Source organism: Scyliorhinus canicula, chromosome 3 (assembly GCF_902713615.1).
Source record: "Scyliorhinus canicula chromosome 3, sScyCan1.1, whole genome shotgun sequence".
Lineage (NCBI taxonomy): Eukaryota > Metazoa > Chordata > Chondrichthyes > Carcharhiniformes > Scyliorhinidae > Scyliorhinus > Scyliorhinus canicula.
In genome coordinates this window covers 215,778,950-215,801,012 of record NC_052148.1, presented here as the reverse complement: position 1 = coordinate 215,801,012, position 22,063 = coordinate 215,778,950, and the positions used below count along the sequence as shown (strand labels likewise).

The window sequence follows — 22,063 nt, the reverse complement described above, 5'->3', positions numbered from 1 at the left end:
GCAGTTTACAAAACACCTGGAGGCGATGAGGAAGGAGATGAGGGAGGTTTTGAGTGTGCTGGTGGAGGAGGCGATTTCCCCGGTGACGACGGCGGTCACGAATGCAATGGCGGAGGTGCTGAAGGAAGTGGAGGAGACGGTGTTGCAGCAAAGTGATCAACTTACCTCGATGGGGAAGGAGATGTGGAAGGTGATGGAGGTGAACAAGGATCTGCAAAGAAAATTGGAAGACCTGGAAAACAGGTCCAGGCGACAGAATATGAGGATTGTGGGGTTGCCCGAAGGAGTTGGAAGGGCCGAGGCTGACGGAGTATTTTGCCGCTTGTGGTAATACCACTGTATATATGTATGTGTGTGCCTCTATTAGTGGATGTACAATAGTTCCTGCTATTACAGGTTTGTCGGTAAACCCTTGCATAGTTTGTCGGTAAGCCCCTGCCGGCTAGCTCCGCCCACAGGGAGCAGTATAAATATCCATGAGGTCTCCTGAGCTGCCATTTTACAGCTCCACTTGAGGGAATAACATCTCACGGTAATAAAGCCTCTTTTGTACCGTTTTGTGTTTGTGTGTGCAATTGTTAGTGCATCACCGCTATGTTGGCGAAACTATTGGGGCAGGGGGAGGATCCCGATATGAACTGGATCGGGCTCATTGGTCGGGGAGGCCTGTACCAAAGGCGGGTGAGCCACCAAGAGTAGTGACTTTGTGCTTCCGTAGGTACTGTGTGAAAGAGAAGGTCCTGTGCTGGGCCAAGCAGAAGCGGGTGGTGCAGTGGGCTGGAGCTGGCGTGGAGGCGGGCTGTTTTCAACTGGGTGAAGAGGGCACTGTACGTCAGCAAGGTGCAGTGCGGCATTGTATATCCAGCGAAGCTGAGGGTGACTTAAAAGCTCAAGGACTTTTATTTTGGAACGGCGGAAGCAACGGAGGAGTTTGCGAAGGCAGAAGGACTGCGGCAGAACTGAGAAATGGCCATGTGCCGATGTAACCTCAGGACTGTATTTTCTTCTTTTTTGTCTCGTCTTTTTTTTGTTTCACTGCGTCCGGGTGTATGGGCTAAAGGAGCCAATGGTGTATATATTTGGACAAGGGAAGTGATGGGATTTGCACTCGAAGCGAGGGCTCTTTTGGGGTGTAGGTGGATATGCGGGGTGTGCGTGCTAAAAGGGGATTTCTGGGCTTTCCTTGGGCCGGGCAAGGGACCCGGGAAGGGGCCTCCACGCTGGCCGGTTTAAACCGGCCAGTGAACGGGAGTGAGGGGCTGCGGCCATCGGAGCCTGGCAGAACAGGGTCTGAGTGATCTAGCCGGAATGGAAAGTTGGGGGGGAAGGAACAGAGGTCGGGGGAAGGAGTTTTACATGAGGCAGTGGGCAGAAGAAGTTGGGGGGGGGGGGGGGGGGTTTACAACTCTTGGGTATCACATACCGTACTCTTTCGGAGGTTGGACGGCGTTGAGTTGGGGTGGGGGGTGGATTCTAGGGTGACCAGGGGCCGGTAGGGGGGGGGGGAAAGAGAGGAGTGGACACTAGGGTGTCCATGGGTGGTCCCGGACTCCTTTCTTTTTTTTGTTTCCACCATGGGAGGGTTTGTTTTATTGGATGCATATATTGACAGGTGGGCCGTTGTTTGGGGTGGTGGGAGGATGGGATCGTTGTTATTGTTAAGGGGATTGACTTTGTATTTGTTACCATTTACTGTTTGGGGGGCAGGGTGGGAATTTTGGAGGAAAATGTGAAAATGGAGAAAAACATTTTTAATAAAAAGAAATGGACAGAGCATACCAGTCGCTGCATCCGAAGCCCAGGGCAGGTGACCACCCAGGGGCAGTTATAGCTAAACTGCACCGGTACCAAGACAGGGAAACAATCCTGCGCTGTGCCAAGCAAAACAGAACTTGCAAATGGGAAGGACACTCCATTAGAACTTACGAGGACATTGAGGCAGATCTCGCCAGGAGACGGGCCGAATTCAATCGAGCGAAAGCAGCTCTTCACAAGAACAATGTGTGTTTTGGTATGCTGTACCAAGCGAAACTCTGCACATACCAAGGAAGAGAGTATTTCTTCGAAGCAAACAAGTAACACGGGCCGGAAAACCAACAGCGAGAGTAGAAATACGGGGCCCCTGGCGAGGGGCAACAACACGCCGACAGAGGGGGGGGGAGCAGGCCCCCACGCCCCCCACCCCAGCGAGCGCACCCTGAAAAAAAAAGCAAATCACTACCCGTGGGACTGCCATAGGAGGGGTAGACCTGGCCCCAGCACGAGGGAACGAGAGTCGCGGAGAAGGGAGCGCAAGCGAGGGAAGCGCACGGTAGGATGGTGGAAAAGGGGGCAGAAAAACGCAGTCTTGGCAAGGGAGAAGCGAGACAGTTACTCCCGAGGGGGTGGTGGGGGGGTCACCGCACTAGCAAGAAAGTTAGCAGCTAGCACCGGGGACATGCAACAAAGCAGGGCTGCAGCGCGCCCCTAACAGGGGGGGGAAGGCGCCAGGCAGAGAGGGGGGGAACCACTTAACAGAGGCAGGACAGCAAACTGGGATAGAAACAGGGGAAAGAGGGACAAAGGAGGGATATACAGGAGAGGGGGAAAAAGGGAGGGACTGGTGGGGGCACAGGAATGGAGGGACCGGGGGGGGGGGGGGAGACAAAGGGACGAACAAAGCTAGAAAAGGAACAGCAATAGGGCTACAAAGTACCACAACCAAGGACTCAGAACAAGGAATCGCTGCAAGCATCCACCCAGTACAGTCTCTGGGCAAAGGGAGATTCTGGAGCACAGGGGCTCAACCATGGCATACACACAGTTGGCAGCTATGTTGGGTGCCCCCTGGGAGAAGGGAAACCCCGGAGCGCAGGGGCCCAACGTCATGGCGTGAACGGCGACCATGGCCATTTTGGACGGCCCCCTTACAAAGGGAAACCCCGAAGTGCAGAGGCGCGTCCACCGCGCAGGTATGGGTGATCCCACAGGATGGGTGGGGGGGGGTGGGGGTGAGGGAGGGGTCAGAACCAACCCTCCAGGATTGTTGCCTGGAAGGTACGGAGACTTAACGGTCCGGTGAAAAGATCCAGAGCCTTCGCCCACCTAAGAAGCCTGAAGGCTGACATAATCTACCTAGAGACACACTTGAGGGAGAAGGACCGACTGTGGGTAAGGAAGGGCTGGGTGGGACAGACGTACTAATCATGTTACGGGACGAGGGCTAGCCATGCTGATCAGCAAGAGCACGAGGTTTACGAAGACCAAGACGGTTACGGGCCCAGAAGGAACGGTACGTCATGGTCAGCGGCGTCCTGGAAGGGGCACCGGTCGTACTGGTAAACGGGTATGCTCCCAACTGAAACGACACAGCATTTATAAAAAAGACCACGGCAGAAATTCACGACATTGACACACTCCCACTGATTAGGGAGGACAACTTGAATTGCATACAGGACCCACTGACCGATCGATCATACCCCAGAGTTTGGAAAAAGACTGGCATGGCGAGGGAATTGGAATATTCATGGAGCAGATGGGGGCAGTGGACCTATGGAGGTTCCTACACCCAGGAGAAAATGAGTTTTCGTTGTTTTTGCAAGTGCACAAGGTGTACACTCGTATCGACTTCTTTGCAGTGGGGAAAATCGGTGCTTCCAGGGATCAAAGGAGCGGAATACTCCGCGATCATCATCTCCGACCACGCTCCACATTACATGGACGTATGGTTGGAGATGGGCCGTGGGTAGCGACCCGCGGACATCCTGGCCATCTGCCAAAAAACATCTCGGGCCACAGGCGATCACGTTAGTAACGACCAAGACGGGGGAGGTCTCACCCTCCACGTTTTGGGAGGCACTGAAGGCCGTGATTAGAGGAGAGATTATAGCCTACAAGGCATATAGAGACAGGGAGAGGGCGGTCAGGCAGCAGCTGGTCGACTCCATTTTGGAGGTCGACAGAAAGCACTCCAAGCCCCTGACCGTAGAGCTGCTGGCGGAGAGGAAAAAGCTTCAAATGGACTTTAACCTGCTATCGATCAGGAAGGCACTATACCAAATCCGCCAGACACGGGGCATCCTTCTATGAACATGGGGGGCAAGGCTGGCCGCCTACTGGCTTACCAGCTGAGAAAGCACGCAGCCACGAAGGAACTAGCGCAGGTAAAGAATAGCAGAGGCAGACTGACAGCAGACCCAAAAGAGGTCAATCAGGCATTCGACACCTTCTACCGAGGACTGTACACCTCCCCCCCCCTCGGGTTCCCAGCAGACCTCTATAAAAAAATATGTGTGCAAGCCCTGGCTCCACACCTAAGAGACATGGTCTCGGACTCGCTGGCAAGGGGCACTCTGCCTTCTGCGCTAGCGCAGGCCACAATCTCACATACCCAAAAAGGATAAAGACCCGACAGAATGCGAATCATATAGACCCATTTCGCTACTGAATGTATACATGAAAATACTCGCAAAGGTCCTGGCCAAAAGGCTGGAGGGTTGTGTACCAGAGGTGGTCACAGGACAAAACGGGCTTTGTCAAGGGTAGGCAACTCACCGCGAACATCAGGAGGCTGCTGAATGTAATAACGACATCCCCCGGGGAGAGAACACCAGAGGTGATCGTCTCCCTGGACGCAGAAATGGCCTTTCAGAGAGTCAAATGGAACTACCTCCTCGAGGTACTGGAACGGTTTGGGCTAGGAGCGGGACACCCGGAGGAAACCCAAGCAGACACGGGGAGAACGTGCAGACTCCGCACAGACAGTGAACCAAGCCGGGAATCGAACCTGGAGCTTTGAAGCAACTGTGCTAACCACTATGCTACCGTCCTTCTCCCATGTCTCGAAGCCGCAGGAAGGACTGAAGGCAATTATGCAGATCCTGAAAGAGTTTGGAACCTTCTGAGGTTACAAACTTAATCTGGGCAAAAGTGAGGCATTCCCATTGAACCCAAACTTGGGAGGGGCTGAGCTGGCAGGCGCTCCCGTTTAAAATGGCCCAGAACAAATTCCACTACCTGGGGATCCAGATAGCACACGACTGGACATGGATCCACAAGTAGAATCTGACCAGTCTCGTGGAGAAGTAAAAAAGGACCTACAGAGGTGGGGCTCACTCCCACTCTCCCTGCAGGAGAGGGTTCAGACGATCAAGATGTGCTTACTGCCAAGGGTCCTCTTCCTGTTTAGATCCTGTAGCCATGCTGGCCACGCAAAATGGACACTGAGCCAAACTAAAATGGAAGACAGCAGGGAAAGCCTGTTTAGTGAGAACAGACAGCCTGCTCTCAACTAATTAGCATTTTGCAAGCAGCAAACCAGTTTTCTGGCCAGGTGCAGATCTCCAAGCCAAAGGTGTTAATGGCAAAGCGCTTAACATTCTGATGAGGCAGCCCAGATCCAGGCACACACAATGGCAACATTTCCATCTCAATGTAGCACTTAATTGGTGGAGCAGACAGGATGGCACCAGAGTAACGAATATCGAAACCAACCCCCAACATCGAGGGAAGCCCCCGCATTGGAGGATTTCGAAGGTAGCCGTTTGGAAACGTTCCAATCGGTACCGAAAGGTAGAGCCCGCCTAGAAGGGGGCAAGGACATTAGAGAGGGGTATAAAAGCAAATTCCCCACAGAGCCCAGTCTGTTAAACTCGTGCTCCGGCTCTGACTGACATCTTGCATCCTGACTCCAGCCGTTGAGCACCAGCCGCCGAAACCGTAAGTTCAACGCTCGCTACGCGATCCAAGCCCACTAGACTCCCAAGTACCAGAACGCTTGCTGAAGGCTGCAGTACAAGACCAGGACGAAGGCCTCGTTCTCTGACCTTGCCTGTTCCTGTTAGATAAGTATTCTGTTCACTTAAAGTTTAGTTATAGCTTAGTCTCTTAGTGTGCATGAGTATTTATTATAACTGTATAATAAATATTGATCGTTTGAACTTTACTAATCGGTGTATCGTCTTTATTACTTTGAACTTGACCTTGGAATACTTGTGACGTTGTCTATACGGCAACTGGCGACTCCAGAGCTAAATAATTACATAGAACAGAGCCTAGTAGTGTTAAGCACACGTCGAACTCGGAGGCGTGTTAATACACTCCAATAAACGCGTTTTACAACCACAGTAAAACGTGCAACATTTAGTGGCGACTCCGCCGGGACACGGTTGTAAGTGGAAACCCCACACCGTCCAGGACCCTGAAATTTGAATTAGAACTCCAAATTACAGAGAAAGTAAGAAAGTAAAGAAAATCACGAGTATTCAAGGTGTTCAAAATAATAAGCGTAATTCGGAAGTGTGTTTAGTGCATGCGTACTAACAGGGCTGTAAGGTAAAACTGAAAGCTTTTTGTTGCGACAAACTTTCGGTAGTTTTGTGATCGGAAAATAGCGTAAGCCGTACCCGTTTCTCGAAACACCACCCCAACAACCCCCTGTTCCAAATTATACAAAGAGAGTCAGAGGAAATGGCCATGCAGGCAATGGAACGTCTGATGGATCCAGCAAAGTTTGTGGTCGCAGCGACCAGCAGCAGTAGCAGAGTAGGCCAGTGTCCCACGTGGGAGCTGGAACTCCGCAAATATTTGCAGGGAAAGGGATGGCCCCTTTGGAAAGAGTTTTGTGCAAATGAGGAGACAGGTCCCGGGAGTATAGGTCATACTTGGTGGGAGAACCTCTCTCAAATACACAAAAAGAATCTAGGTAAAGCACGCAAGCCGATGGCGATTGTGTCCTGTTTGGCACAGTTGCGAGGCGCAGAGGAGGTCATCAGGACGCTCCGGACAGATTTAGAAGAGAGGAATAGGATGAGTAAGGTCGATGTCAGGGACATCGAGAAAGAAAACCTGGAATTAAAAGGGAAGTTGGCAGAGAAGGATAGAGAGGTGGATGATGCCAAGAGGGCTCACCAGTCTTGTCTAGCTCATCTGAACAGTTCCCAGACCCAGTATGAGAAAGCCTATCAGGACGTGCAACGTGCCGTTCTGATAAGACAGGAATCGGAAAAGCAGGTGGAGGTATTGCAGAGGCAATGTTCTGATCTCAAAGCAGCTTTGAGAGCACTCCATGCTGCAACGACCGAACAAAGACAAAGCACAGTTGACCACGCGAAATGCAGGAAACAGATTGCGGAACTGCAATCTCTGCTTTCGGTGCAGAATGGCTTCCAAAGCACCTTTGGAGCACAGTTAGATGGGGAAAATGCCCCAGATTGGCAGGAATTAAGCGAGACAGCGCAGCGTTATGTTCAGGGAACATGTGCGCCCGCAGCTCAGCAGAAACGACAGGCACCCCAACCCCCCACAGCTCAGACCATAACCGCACCCATGAATCCCGTAACCACGCAGAGAAAAGCCGAATCAGAAGGCGCCCCAGACATAACCTACACCACCCCTTTAACAGTAACCCAGCTAAGGGACGCGTGTGAAAAGATCACTCCGTTCCTCCCCACCGCAGACCCCCACCAGTTTTTCGCTAAAGTAAAACAGCAGGCTACCATGTACGGCCTGGATGAGAGAGAGCAGGTTAAGCTCACCGTGCTGAGTTTAGACCAAAGTGTAGTAGCAGCCCTCCCCGACCCACAGAACGTGGCAGGAGGCAGCCTAGAGGAGATGCACACCGCCATTTTAGATGCCATCGGGTACAATAGAGGTGACCCCGTAGAAGGATTGAATAAGTGCAGGCAGAAAAGATCCGAACACCCCACAGCATTCGCAGGAAGGCTGTGGATTCATTTCAGCGCAGTTTTCGGACAGTTAGATAGAGCGCATTTAACCCGCGAAAACATGGTTAAGTGGACGCGCACAATTATCTCACACGCAACAGAAGCAGGACAGAGCGCTTGCAATAGCTATGACCCCTCAGAAGAGGCCCATAACGAAAAATGGGTCCTGAAAAGATTGTCCCGCGCTTGGGAGCAATCGCTTCAGGCAAAAGGAAAAGTTAGATCCCCAGAAGAGGCTCAGGCTGCTGCAGATATCCAAGCAGTCAGAGAGCACCAGAAGCCCGCATGGGTAAATGAAGGCAAGAGCAGCCCTCAACAGAAAGGACAGGAATGCTATAACTGTGGACAGTTAGGGCATTGGGCAAAAGAGTGCAATGCACCCCAGCGATCTCAGAGAGGCCAGCAGACAGGCACTCTGAACCGCAGTAAGGCAAAACCCATCCACAATGTGATAGTACAGTCAGGACCCACCAATGTGGACGAGACGAACTGACGGTGTTCGGGCTCCCCCACTTGGGTCTGTGACACACTATGGGACTCATCAGGGAGGCCCGTAGTCACAGCGAAAGTCAAAGGGAAGCCCAAAGAGTTACTGTGGGACACAGGAGGATCCCGCACCACCATTAACTCCACAACCACGGCACACGCAGACACGTGGCCGACCACCTCCACCATTACACTTAGCGGGTTCACCGGACACTCGCAGCAGGGACATATCACAGCACCCGTAGCGATCCAGCTAGGGAACATTAGCACAAGGCACCCCGTAGTTCTAGTAAATCTTCCCCGGACGGCAGAACACATCCTGGGGATAGATTTTATGAACGCTCATAGCTTGTCGTTCGACCCAGTGAACCAGTGTGTCTGGCGAATGGCTAGATCAGACAGAGCACCAGCCACCCTCACAGTAGGAGACTACGCTAATCGGATTAGCGCAGTGGGAGAGTACTCATTCGACCTGACGACACTCCACACCGACCGACAAATTAAGGCCCTACTAAACAAACACAGGACAGCATTTGCAAGTCACCGTCATGACTGTGGCAGAATGACTGGACAAGTTCATGTTACCGGACAGGACCCCCGACCGCAAAAGCAATATAGATTTCCCCTTGAAGCAGAGGTGGAAATAGAAAAGGTTATAGGTAGCTTGTTGGACCAAGGTGTACTGAGAACGGTAGCCTCCACCAACAATGCCCCTATTTGGCCAGTGAGGAAGCCCGATGGATCATGGCGTCTGACCATCGATTATCGGGAACTCAACAAAGTAACCCCCGCAGTAGCCCCAACGGTAGCTACTAGTCCCGAGACCATGCTCAAGCAGGGTCTCAACGCCAAGTACTTCACGGTATTGGATATCAGTAACGGATTCTGGTCCATACCATTGGCAAAAGCGTGCCAATACAAATTCGCATTCACTTTTAAAACTCAGCAGTACACGTGGACATGCCTCCCACAAGGATTCCACAATTCACCCTCCATTTTCCACCGACAGCTGGCAAGTGGATTAGAAAAATTTTCCCGACCCGAATGTCTGGTACAGTATGTAGACGACCTACTACTGCAGACAGACACAAAGGCAGAGCACATTTCGCTTCTGGCCGAACTCCTGGAACTCTTGACTGAAATTGGCTGTAAAGTTAACCCGAAAAAGGCCCAAATATTGGAAAGTAAAGTGATGTATTTGGGATCAGTCATCACGCACGGCAAACGCGAGATCGAATTCAAAAGAATTGATTCGATTGTCAAATTGCCCCTTCCCCAGAATGTTTCAGCCCTCCGGTCGTTTTTAGGACTGGTTGGCTATTGTCGGAACCACATAGACGGATTCGCGACAAAAGCCGCCCCACTTTCAGACCTCCTTAAGAAAGGAGCCCCCTGGGAATGGCTTCCGCAGCATACAGGCGCTGTGGAAGAGTTAAAACGAGCCCTTAGTGCAGCACCCGCGCTGCTAGTCCCTGACCAACTTTCCCCGTACGCAATCGAGGTAGCTAGCACAGATCTGACCCTCTCGGCCGTGTTGCTTCAGGAACGGCACGAGCAGCTAAGACCAGTGGCTTATGCCTCCCGACTGTTAGACCCGGTAGAACAAGGATTTTCAGCCTGTGAGAGGCACCTCCTTGCTGTCTTCTGGGCAGTACAGTACTTTTCATACATAACCGGACTAAACCCCATCACCATTCTAACCGAACACACACCCACACAGCTACTACTAGACGGTCGACTGAAGGACGGTTCAGTTAGCCAGATTAGGGCAGCTAGGTGGACCCTACTTTTACAAGGACGGGACATTACAGTAAAACGGACACGCACACACACATATTTAGCAGACAACCTCCAATACCCCGGACAGCCCCATGACTGTGAAATTGTAGCTCCCCTGCATAACACAGGACCCTTTTTAGCAAAAACACCCCCCAGGAAGATAGGGAACCCGAAACAAAGCCCCCAGCCCACAGACACGTGTGGACCCTTGAGGATTTATGTAGACGGTTCCTCCACAGTTTTAAATGGTGAGCGTATCACAGGATGCGGCATCTATGTAGAGGACGCGCAGGGGCGCGCTCTCGAAGAGATAGCTCTGAAGTTACCTGGTCACTTAGGCGCGCAGGCAGCAGAGCTAGCAGCCATAGCGTATATAGTGGACCACCCCGATTCTTTCCCCAGCCCAGCAGACATATATTCAGACAGCTTATATGTCTGCAATAGCCTAACAGATTTTCTGCCCCTGTGGAGGACACGAGGTTTTGTCTCCGCAGACGGAAAACCCCTTCCATCAGCCCCCTTACTCCAGCATATCCTAGAGAAAGCGAAGGACAGGACCTTCGGCATTATAAAAGTTCGCAGCCACCATAGGTCATCACCCCCTGGGAATGTAAAAGCCGACGCATTGGCTAAGGCAGGTTCCAGGAGAGGACACTTATGGACCCCCCCAGCTAGCGGACCAGCTAGCGCCCCTGTGAGCGCAGTACAAGTCTCCCAAACAGAGGTTAAAGATCTCGTAGCAGCACAGAAACAGGACGGAGACCTCAGGGAGGTTTTCAAGGGAAACTTTGTGCCTGCGTACGAGCACTTTAAACACACACTGACCACACATGAGGGTGTGATCATTAAGGACCAACTTTATGTGGTCCCGAAGCAGGACAGGAATCAGATGATTGCCTTGTTCCATGACGGACACGGGCATCAGGGAATTGATGCAACAACGAGGCACCTCAGGCAACTCTGTTGGTGGCCTAATCTCAGGACTGATGTCACACACTACATTGAGAATTGCCTGATTTGTGCTCAGAATAACCCGGAGAGGTATTCTAAGAAGGCACAACTTCGGCATACTCGCCCAGTTAACGGCCCTTGGACAAACCTCCAGATCGATTTTATAGGTCCATTGCCCCCTTGTAGGAATGGCTATAGATACGTTCTGGTGGTCATCGACACCTTTACCAAATGGGTAGAGGCATTTCCCTCACGAACAAACACAGCAGCAAAGATCCTGACCCACCACATCTTCACGAGATGGGGTTTACCCCGAAGTATCGATTCGGACCAGGGATCTCACTTTACAGGACGGGTCATGAGGAACGTCCTGACAATATTCGGTATAAAGCAAAATTTTCATATTGCGTATCATCCACAGTCCAGCGGGATTGTGGAGCGCATGAATCGGACCCTAAAAACGACCCTCAGGAAAATGGTTCAAGAGAATAATTCCACATGGGATTCAGTGCTCCCCTTTGCACTTATGTTCATAAGGAACACTGTCTCCACATCTACAGGATACACACCACATACACTCATGACCGGACGCCCTATGAAAGGTACAGAATTCCTTTTAGGACTGGACATGACAAGCCCCGAAGTGACGGCCCTCACACATGAAAAGGCAGTTAAAGATCTAGTTGAGACTGTGAGGTCTGCACAGATCGCAGCCGCAGTCCAGCTAGGGAAACGCCGACAGCAACGTACTGCCTGTTTCAATAAGACCGTACACACCACAGAATTCCAGGTTGGGCAACAGGTAATGTTATCTGTTTATAACCCCAGCAGTTTTTTGGCTCCAAAATATTCCGGTCCCTACTCAATTTCGGACAAAATTAGCCCCTCCGTTTACAGAATAAAGTATCCTAATGGGAAGACCGCGTGGTTCCATATAAACCAGTTAAAGGCATATGGAACACAGGCCAACCATGCTCACCATGTCCTGCTGGATGCAGCAGAACACTTCACCCCGCCCACCAGAGACACTTTTCCACCATCCCCCTCACAGACCAGTTCATCCACGGACTCGCCCACGACTCCGCCCACTGACCACAACAGACCACGCCCCGACACGCCCACAAGCTGCCACAGCAGAGACAGCAGGACTGACACTGACTCGGAAGACAGCGACAGCACACAGCCATACAGCCCACACTGCACCAACTACGACCCCGACTCCATTGACCCCATGGAAGTCACCTACCTCAAATATCCAGAACCACCACCCGACCCCGACTACCCCGACAACACACTCGACACTACACAATGGCACAGGGACAATTCCTACAGACTTGTCCGCAATGATGAAAGTGACCCCCGGTCACACAATTCCAAAGTTTCATGCCTGATCCACACAAGGGTGTGGGATCCGGGAGAGCAGGACGACACGGTGTCTGACTCCCGACACGGCAACCCCTTTGTGACCCTGTTCACAGAGGCAGAATCAAAGTGAGGTGTCCAGATGATGTAAAATAGGAATCGTTTGAGGGAAACGATGTCCTTTCTGATGGAACCTGCACGTATGTTTGTCTTCGTTTTATGTTTGTTTGTCTCAGGATTGCACATTGTTCAGCTGGAGGATGGACATCTTCTTTTCAGCTGAAAAGATTGTGACCACCTCACATACACGTTAGTTTGTCTGCCGAAACTTTTGAGAACTTCGGTTTGATTGGAGATCTTTTCCAAAGTTGTAAGGCCACACGCCAAATAGCTTGTCCGCAGATATCTCTGAGAACTTCAGTGATGTCCTCAGTTGGAGCATCTTGGCTCCCTTGGTTTTTTAGGTGCCCCTCTATTCGGCGAAATAGAGGCTGCAAGTCATGGTAAATACATTCATACCCGTTTTTCTTTCCAGGTTACTCAGGCAGTGGACAAACGGCACTGAGGACCCGCCCTGTCTGGGAACCAACCCTTGGTCAGCCAAGCTCGGGTATGGCACAGCACGCCCTACCCGGGGATCCCATCCAACTCGTACCCGTCGCGGCCCATACGCAACTCATTCGGATGTTTGTTTCAAAGTTTGTTTTCATTTTACGTTAGGTAGCCCTTCGGCCACCATCCCACATGCTATTTACATCCGGGAACATTCGGATGGTAAATCAGCAAAGCCTGCGAGACGGCTCGCAGAAGGAAGGATTGTTAGGTGTATGCTGGTCTTTAAATTCGCTTTTTGAAAAAAAAAATGAGGGGAGTCACAGGGTGTGACTTAGCCAGTCATTTTAAAGGGTCAATTGGGTTTTGAAAGACAGATGCACTAACAAGTAAAGGTCTTAAACTGTGTATTGACAGATACTGTGCTTGATCCCAAAGGTTTCAAAGGACGAGACAGAGGTCGAAGCCAGGATTGTCAATACCGGAGGAAGAAGGAAGAGAAAGAAGAAAAACAGCAAAATGATGGAAGCCCACTTATTACTGTTTAATGTTATATGTATATGTGTGGAAACAAGACACGTTTCCCCCACAACCCCCACCGTAAATGCTTCAATTACAACAAACCCCCAGTGCTCAGCTCTGATCAGCGAGGTTCAGACCTGGTGTACTAAATTCATGACGTGGTACTCCATGTCCTATATAATCGAATCACTGTTGGTGATCGCAATCCTCATCATACTAGTGCAGACCCTCAGGTTGAGGAAATGGAAGAGGAGAGCCTCTCGTTCCAGCACCTCACCCATCTATAGAGTTCAATCCCCCATCTTCGGATTCCACCAAACCCCTCAACCCCTCACTGATTACAACACTCTGTAAATAAAAGGTTCAGCCATGTATTATATTGTTCCATACTCGACTGCCGAGTTGGGAAGTGTGATGTTGTGGTGTGAATGGTTAAGATTTTAGAGTGATGAAATGTTAAGTTAAGGTTAAGGTTAATAGTGATAGGTAGAGGTTCCCAGTTGTAGTAATGCATGTCCCTTTGACATAGGGCCAAGTAGAGATGTTAGTTAAAATTTTTTTTTCTTCTTCCCATAGTTTAAGATAGAGTAGAACAGGAACTGGCAAGAGGTCAGAACACAAGGAAGGCAAAGTACATAGGTGATCCTTCACAATAGTATGATTGTGAGGATCACAAGGAGGGAATGTAGCCATGCTGGTCACGCAAAATGGACACTGAGCCAAACTAAAATGGAAGACAGCAGGGAAAGCCTGTTTAGTGAGAACAGACAGCCTGCTCTCAACTAATTAGCATTTTGCAAGCAGCAAACCAGTTTTCTGGCCAGGTGCAGATCTCCAAGCCAAAGGTGTTAATGGCAAAGCGCTTAACATTCTGATGAGGCAGCCCAGATCCAGGCACACACAATGGCAACATTTCCATCTCAATGTAGCACTTAATTGGTGGAGCAGACAGGATGGCACCAGAGTAACGAATATCGAAACCACCCCCCAACATCGAGGGAAGCCCCCGCATTGGAGGATTTCGAAGGTAGCCGTTTGGAAACGTTCCAATCGGTACCGAAAGGTAGAGCCCGCCTAGAAGGGGGCAAGGACATTAGAGAGGGGTATAAAAGCAAATTCCCCACAGAGCCCGGTCTGTTAAACTCGTGCTCCGGCTCTGACTGACATCTTGCATCCTGACTCCAGCCGTTGAGCACTAGCCGCCGAAACCGTAAGTTCAACGCTCGCTACGCGATCCAAGCCCACTGGACACCCAAGTACCAGAACGCTTGCTGAAGGCTGCAGTACAAGACCAGGACGAAGGCCTCGTTCTCTGACCTTGCCTGTTCCTGTTAGATAAGTATTCTGTTCACTTAAAGTTTAGTTATAGCTTAGTCTCTTAGTGTGCATGAGTATTTATTATAACTGTATAATAAATATTGATCGTTTGAACTTTACTAATCGGTGTATCGTCTTTATTACTTTGAACTTGACCTTGGAATACTTGTGACGTTGTCTATACGGCAACTGGCGACTCCAGAGCTAAATAATTACATAGAACAGAGCCTAGTAGTGTTAAGCACACGTCGAACTCGGAGGCGTGTTAATACACTCCAATAAACGCGTTTTACAACCACAGTAAAACGTGCAACAATCCATACCGATCTTCATCCCAAAGGCCTTTTTCCAAAACGTAGACAGCTTAATAATGGCATTAGTGTGTGTGCGTGTGTGTGGGTAGGGGAGGGGGAGAGAGAACCCGAGAATTCCCAAACTGACACTGCAAAGGAGGAAAATCAAGGGTGGCCTGGCATTACCAAACCGACAGTACTATCACTGGGCAGCAACAGCGGAAAGAGTGAGGAGATGGGTAAACTAACCCAACTCAGAGTGAGTACATATTGAGGAGGCCATCCTGCAAGGGGATGACCCTCCAGGCCTTGGCTACTGTAGAACTCCCATCCTCCTCAGCAAAATACACATCAAGCCCCAAGGCAGCACTTAGGGCTAACTAAGATGTCCCCCATGGCTCCCATCTGCGGCAATCACAAATTCCCACCCAGCCATGCTAGACACCACCTTCAGGAAATGGAGACGGGGCGGGAGCACTTTTGGACTTTTACGTAGGGCACAGACTGGCGACACTGGATGAACTGATGGAGGAGCGGGAACTACCGACAGGACAGGAAATGAGACATCTGTAAATAAAACACTTCCTCCACAAAGAGACAGTAGGGTACCCCGGAGACTACACTATTGGAGGACCTGCTGACCACGGACAGGAAGGAGGGGGAACTCTGTGGGAAAATGTATGGACAGATACTGGACAGAGCCCGCTGGACAAGACCAGATGGAAATGGGAGGACGAACTGGGTTGGGGACTCTGGAGCGAGACACTGAGCAGGGCCAACTCCACCTCCTCCTGCATAAGACTCAGCCTCATGCAGTTCAGAGTGGTGCAGAGAGCGCACCTGACCAGAACCCAAATGAGCAGGTTCTTCCCAGAGGTGGAGGACAAATGTGAACAGTGCCAGAGGGGCCCGGCCAACCACACCCATATATTCTGGGCATGTTCCAAACTTACTGGGTTCTGGACAGCCATGCCCAATGGCGGCAATCTTCGGGGTATCGAAGCTGCCAGAGCTGCACAAGGGAAAGAGGGTCGACGCCCTAGCTTTCGTTTCCCTAATCGTGCGCCGGAGAATCCTGCTCGGTTGTCAATCAGCAGCACCACCCACAGCTGCAGACTGGCTAGCTGATGTGTCGGAATTCCTCCATCCAGGAGAAGATTAAGTATGCCATCCGAGGGTTGGAGGAAGGCTTCCTAAATGCATGGGGGCAGTTCGTCGGCCTGTTCCAGAACATGTTCGAGGACAGCAATAATGAGCAAGATGGGAAACGGGAAAGAAAGGGGAAAGCATAAAGGAAATAAAGACAGGGGGGGGGGAACCATAGAAACTCGCAACCTGGCGGGCGGGTAGGGGGAAAGAGAGGAGAAAAGGATGGAAAGACGCAAAAAGGAACAAGAGTGGGGGCACACCACCCCCTCCCCCCCGGGGGAGGCCATCTTCCCCCGCCCTCTCTCCCCCCCGGGGGGCCATCTTCCCCCGCCCTCCTCCCCCCCCAACAATCATGGCGGAAGCACAGCCAAAGACGACGGGGGAAAGAAAAGAAAGGGAGAGGGGGAAGAGGAAGGGGAGGGAACAGGGGTGACACAGGGGGCAGGGGAGAGAGAAGAGAGGGGGGCAGGGGAGAGAGAAGAGAGGGGGGCAGGGAGGGGTGGGCTAAGGTGTGGGAGGGACCACACAGTAAGGCAGAGGGCGGCAGAATGCAAATAGGGCAAATTAAGGGAAGGACAAGACAAACCTTCCTGCATAATGCAGTAAATAAACACGGCCAACAGTGTATGTAACTGTTCATAAATTTAGAAAATGCCAATAAAAAGATGTTTTTTATAAACCTTGCGGATGGAACACAGTGGAGCTAGCTGCTACTCAATCTCCAAAACCTCAATGAGCATGTGGAGTGGTTCGGATTTCTTAAAAGGATTGAAAAATACTCTCCCCGCCCCCATCCCCCTCCTCAATTGGCCTCGGTTTCGATTTGTATTAGACCTCTGCCAGATTAGATGGCTTTTGGACAGCGTGGGGAAAATAAACTATTATGCACAAGGCATCACAACAGGCTGAATAAATGGTGTATTTTCCCTTCCATCGTTATTTGTATGCAAACCCTCGTCATTTCCCAACTTCAGTTCACAAGACACGATTTTCTTGATCCTTTCTTGACTCAGTTCTCATGATAACCGATATCATTCCTCAGACTGTACCTCTGACCTTCAAAATAGACTTGACCTATTTACCCTCCTTATTTTTTACCCTCTCAATCTCCAGTTCCTTTCTAAAGCTGTTCAACACATTGCTTCCCAGCTCTCTGCCCAAGTTGAACTGTCTACATCTCACAGGGATGTACTGATAGGACCATAGAATTCCTACAGTGCCGACTGAGGCCATTCCGCCCCATTGAGTCTGCACGGACCCTCTGAAAGAGCACCCTACCTTGGCCCACTTCCCCGCTCTATCCCTATAACCTGCACATCTACATCTTTGGTCACTAAAGGGCCAATCCACCTTACCTAAACTTCTTTGGCCTGTGGGAGAAAACCAGAGCACCGGAGGAAAACTACGCAGACACGGAGAGAAAGGGCAAACTCCACAGACAGCCACCCAAAGCTGGAATTTAACCCGGGTCTCTGGAACTATGAGGCAGCAGTGCTGACTACTGTGTCACCATAGAGCAAATCTTCCTAAGGTATCTCGGAATTCCTCATCCAGTCCGCTCAGATGAAAAAGTCAGCGACCCGTTTTTTCCCCTCAACAGACGTTGCCTGAATTGTTTTGAGCATTTTGTTTTCATACCCTTCCAGTGCTTCTCAAACCCTTCAGCTCCCTGAACTGACAATGCATTCTCAGTGAATGAGCCAATGTCATCCATTTCCCTGGCTATTCTTTCAGGTGGAACTTGGCATAATTATAATAAGCAGCTTTAGCATTGTCACAAGTAGGCTTACATTAACACTGCAATGAAGTTACTGTGAAAATCCCTGAGTCACCACATTCCAGCATCTGTTCAGGTACACAGAGGGAGAATTCAGAATGTCCAATTCACCTAACAGCACGTCTTTCAGGACTTGTGGGAGCAAAGCAGAGCACCCGGAGGAAATCCACACAGACACAGGGAGAATGTGCAGAATCCACACAGTGACCTAAGCAGGAATCAAACCTGTGACCCTGGCGTTGTGAAGCAACAGTGCTAACCACTGTGCTACCATGACACTTCTGTATCAAGTATGACCCAAGCTTAAAACCCTTATTCTATCCATCAGCAAGATCATTTCCTTCCACCGCCACAACATTTTCAACTTCCCCCTTCCCTCAGATCCTGTATATTCTCTGTCCACAGCTTTGCCCTAACCACTTTGGAATCTCTTCATGCCATAGAAACCTCCACCGCTCAGGTTTCTTTACTTCTGACCTATTCACATCTACATTCACCATAACCGCAAGATGGTTTTCAGACACTTTGGTCATACTTTCCGGAACTCTCTTTCCATGAAACCCTCAACTCACATTATCCCTTTCCACTGAAATCTGATTCAGACAAGTTTTCTGACACACTTATGAGTTTTTCTTCCCAGATCAGTATTCATTCATCGAGCAGTTTTAGGACATTTTCTATATGATTAAACATGCCATTCAAGTTCTTGCCACTCAGTGTAGAACAATTGGAAAATAGTGATACAATTATTGGTTTCCAAGTGGAAAGAAGGAGAAAAGAACGATGAATGAACTAAAAAAAAGTTTCGAGAGAGGCCTACATTAGTCCACCAATGCATCACGGGTACCGGACTGCAGACTACTTTGTTACTTTATGGGGCAGAATAGACTTTAACTCAATTTTACTTAATTGAACCAGAAATAACTGGAATTACTGCAACAACAGATTAGTTTAGGGTGTTTATGGGGATGGGATCGACCTCTCCTCAACTCAGTCCTTTAAATACCGCGATTGTAAAACGAAAACAATTCCTGCAGAGGACAATTAAGGCACGTAATCAAAAAAAAGGAAAGATTAAAAACTGAGGGAATGCCAGCTTATCGTCCAACCGGCTTCTGGGACAGCCTTCCTGGTAAAGAGTGTCTGGGCTGCGGAGCGATCCATGCCTTGTCTGGGGAGCGTGATCCTGAAGGGATGACAAGTGTGTGCACAGAACCTGCTGCCTGTATAGCTCTGAGCAATGTGGCTACAGTCGCCCTGTAGCACATTGTTACATTTGTTACTGACAGCGCGTGGCTCCATTCACTCACCCAACCTTGGCCCAGATGCAGAACGTTGCCCGGAGCACGCACTCTGCCCCCTCCTCCAGCCACGTGCACTCAACCCCCGCTGCAAGACGCAAAAGCGCTTACAATTCTCTCACTGGGTCGTCTTACAAAGCCCGTGCCTTTATAATAGAAAACATATAATTATATATATATTTTTAAAATATCTGCCATTGCACAACTCAGGGACACGTGCTCCGATTCGAAATTCGATTCATACTGACTTTTTCTTCCCGATTTGCAAAGATTTTTTTTAAACAGCTGTTTTACGACAGTTTTTGGACGCCCCCCGACCTGTGACCTGCCGTATTACAAATATCGCCCGTCCTCTCCGCTCCCCCGCCGTCAACAATACTATCCAGAGCGGTCGTGCGCCCTCCATCGGTAGAATGCATGCATTGTATCAGCAGCGAACCAGGACTCCCTCTGCGTGAAGCAGAGGGGAATTACAGCTGTGCCTACTTCGTTCGCCAGCTGCTTCGGATGAGTAGAAGGCCCATCATCCTATTTAAGAATCTCCACCAAGTCACTGAGAAATCCTCAAGGGAAAGTTTCGGGGCAGGGCGGGGTCTCCCAAACCAATGTGGATGGGGGCAAACCCAATGTGGAATGGGGGCTCCCAATTTGGAATGTTGTCGGGACACAGTATGTAGGTTGCCCATGTTGAGAAACTTTAAGCGCAGATGGGCAAGAGCGATGAATTAAAGAATGTAAAATATGCTGGAATTGAAGGAGCTGAAGCAATGCAGCCTATGAAAGCGAGGTGCTGATAAGCTTCCCATTCTTGTCTACCCAATCCATTGGGCCATTATAAGAGCTGGGTATGTAAGAATTAGGTGCCGGATTAGGCAATTCAACCCCTTGAGCCTGCTCCGCCATTCAATACAACCATGGTATTATAGTACAAGGTTACTTGGAGTCAAGTGGGAGGGATTCCAGATCACACATCCTATGCATGAGTCATAACCACATTGGAAGGAGGAGCAGAAGTAGGCTACTCAAAAAGATAATCACTTCTTTGACTTTAACTCACTTTCCCATTTGATCCCCATATGCCTTGATTCCCTTAACTCCTTTGAGGGGGCGTCCGAGTATCTCCTATTCACCTCAAATGTTTCGCACAACTGTGCTCCCTCCTCCTCCTCCAAACCCTGTGAGCCTTAAATCAAATAATCTCACCACGAACCACCGTCCTCAACACTTCCCAAAACGTGGCTGCCAAATCCTTGTTTTGATTAAGCTTCACATAATTCCCAATCGCCAGTTTCACCTTTTCACAAAAACGCCTTATCCGTGTGGGTAATAAAACTGCTGATAAATATTTTGATAGTCCCAAATCCAACCTCCACCCTGGCCACTGCACCTGTCCATAACTGAGTCTGACCTCCAGCCAATGCGGCGCATGTTCCGAAATCACAATTCCCGCATACTCCACCCCCACCACTTCCATCAGCACTCCACGACTCACCACAAAACAAATTAATTCTAGAGTACATGTATTGCATTGCAAGCCAGCTATTTAGCCCACTGTGCTAAACCAGCCCCAGAAGGAGTATTCTCTGAACCTCCACGGATCCACAATCCCAATATGCTCCATTAACCCTCCCAGCCCCTTCGTCATCCTCGAACTTGCCACTTGGGGCTTGACCTGTCCATCTTTGGTTCCATTACACAGTTGAAATCTCCGCCCATAATCAACTTTTGCGGATCCAAGTCCGGAATCACCCCCAGTAACCCCTTTACAAACCCCACATCGTCCCAATTAGGTGCATATACGTTAACTAACACTACTGGTGTCCCTTCCAGCATCCCACTCAACATCAAATACCTTTCCTCCGGGTCCTGCACTTCTCTGGCCAACACAAACCCTTGCTCAACAAAATGGCTGCATCCCTTGACTTTGAATCAAACCCTGAGTGGAATACTTGTCCCACCCATCCCTTCCTCAGCCTAACCTGATCCTTCTCCTGAAAAACCTGATGTGTCTCCTGTAAAAATAAAATCACGACCCTTCCTCCTCCGCCATTCTGACATTTGGTGCTGCACCACATGTCTCCTCCAACCTCTTAGCCAGGTCTTTAACTGTCTTCTGCCGGGTTTGATAGCCAGTAGACATGCCAATCCTGGGGAGAACTTCTGCTCCTACACCTTCTGCTCCATGTTTCTGCTGGAACTACCCTGCTAATGGGTATAAAGTACCAAAACTAATGCCTCGAGCCGGAGCTGCCCTGTGCATAGCTCACTCAATGGCTGCCACTGGAAGTGTAGCTCTTGTTTCTGGGCTCTCCAGCCCTGCCAAGACCTCTCAGAATCTTATATGTTTCCATGAGATCTCCTCTTGTCCTAATATAAACCAGAAAATATCAACACATACTACTCAACCCTGTGGTGATGCCTGTAGATAATATTACAGATATTCAGCAGTGTGACCTCCCACTAGCAGGTGGCACAAGATATCAGTCAGGTGTCATCCGGCCAGCCTCAGAAAGTTGTAAGGCGTACACAAGGACAGTCACACTAAGTCAAGTTTCAATAGAGTCTAGAGAAACTATGTAATAACTTGGTCTGTATAAGATTCATATTGTTACTTAATCACGTGTGCATCAATTAAACATCATTCTGACTTAGTCACCAGATAGACAAGATAACAGAACACAACAAATCCCCCCCCCCCCCCCCGAGAGGCCAGCCTTCCCACCCAGGGATTCAATCGAGTGAACCTTTCTTAGCTGCAGAGACAAAACTATATCAAGCACTCTAGGTGTAATTTCCCAAAGCCAGATAAAATTGCAGCAAGACTTATTTACTCTTGCACTCCAACATCCTTGCAATAAAAGCCAACATAAC

The 22,063-nt window shown here is 49.9% G+C and overlaps 1 protein-coding gene across 2 annotated transcripts in view; it reads right to left on the bottom strand.

The window, feature by feature from the left end:
• Nucleotides 1-19,482, bottom strand: part of gar1 (GAR1 homolog, ribonucleoprotein) — a 38,444-nt gene extending 18,962 nt beyond the window's left edge. The window contains exon 1 of one of the 2 annotated variants that reach the window (XM_038792152.1): nt 19,202-19,482. Coding sequence is in view for 1 of the 2 variants with exons in the window: in XM_038792151.1 (XP_038648079.1) it covers nt 19,001-19,055 (55 nt within the window). In the remaining variant the exon portion in view is untranslated. Of the gene's footprint in view, nt 1-19,000; nt 19,123-19,201 lie in introns of those variants that run through there. The other variant, XM_038792151.1, reaches the window with a different exon arrangement.
• Between the last annotated feature and the right edge of the window lie 2,581 nt (nt 19,483-22,063).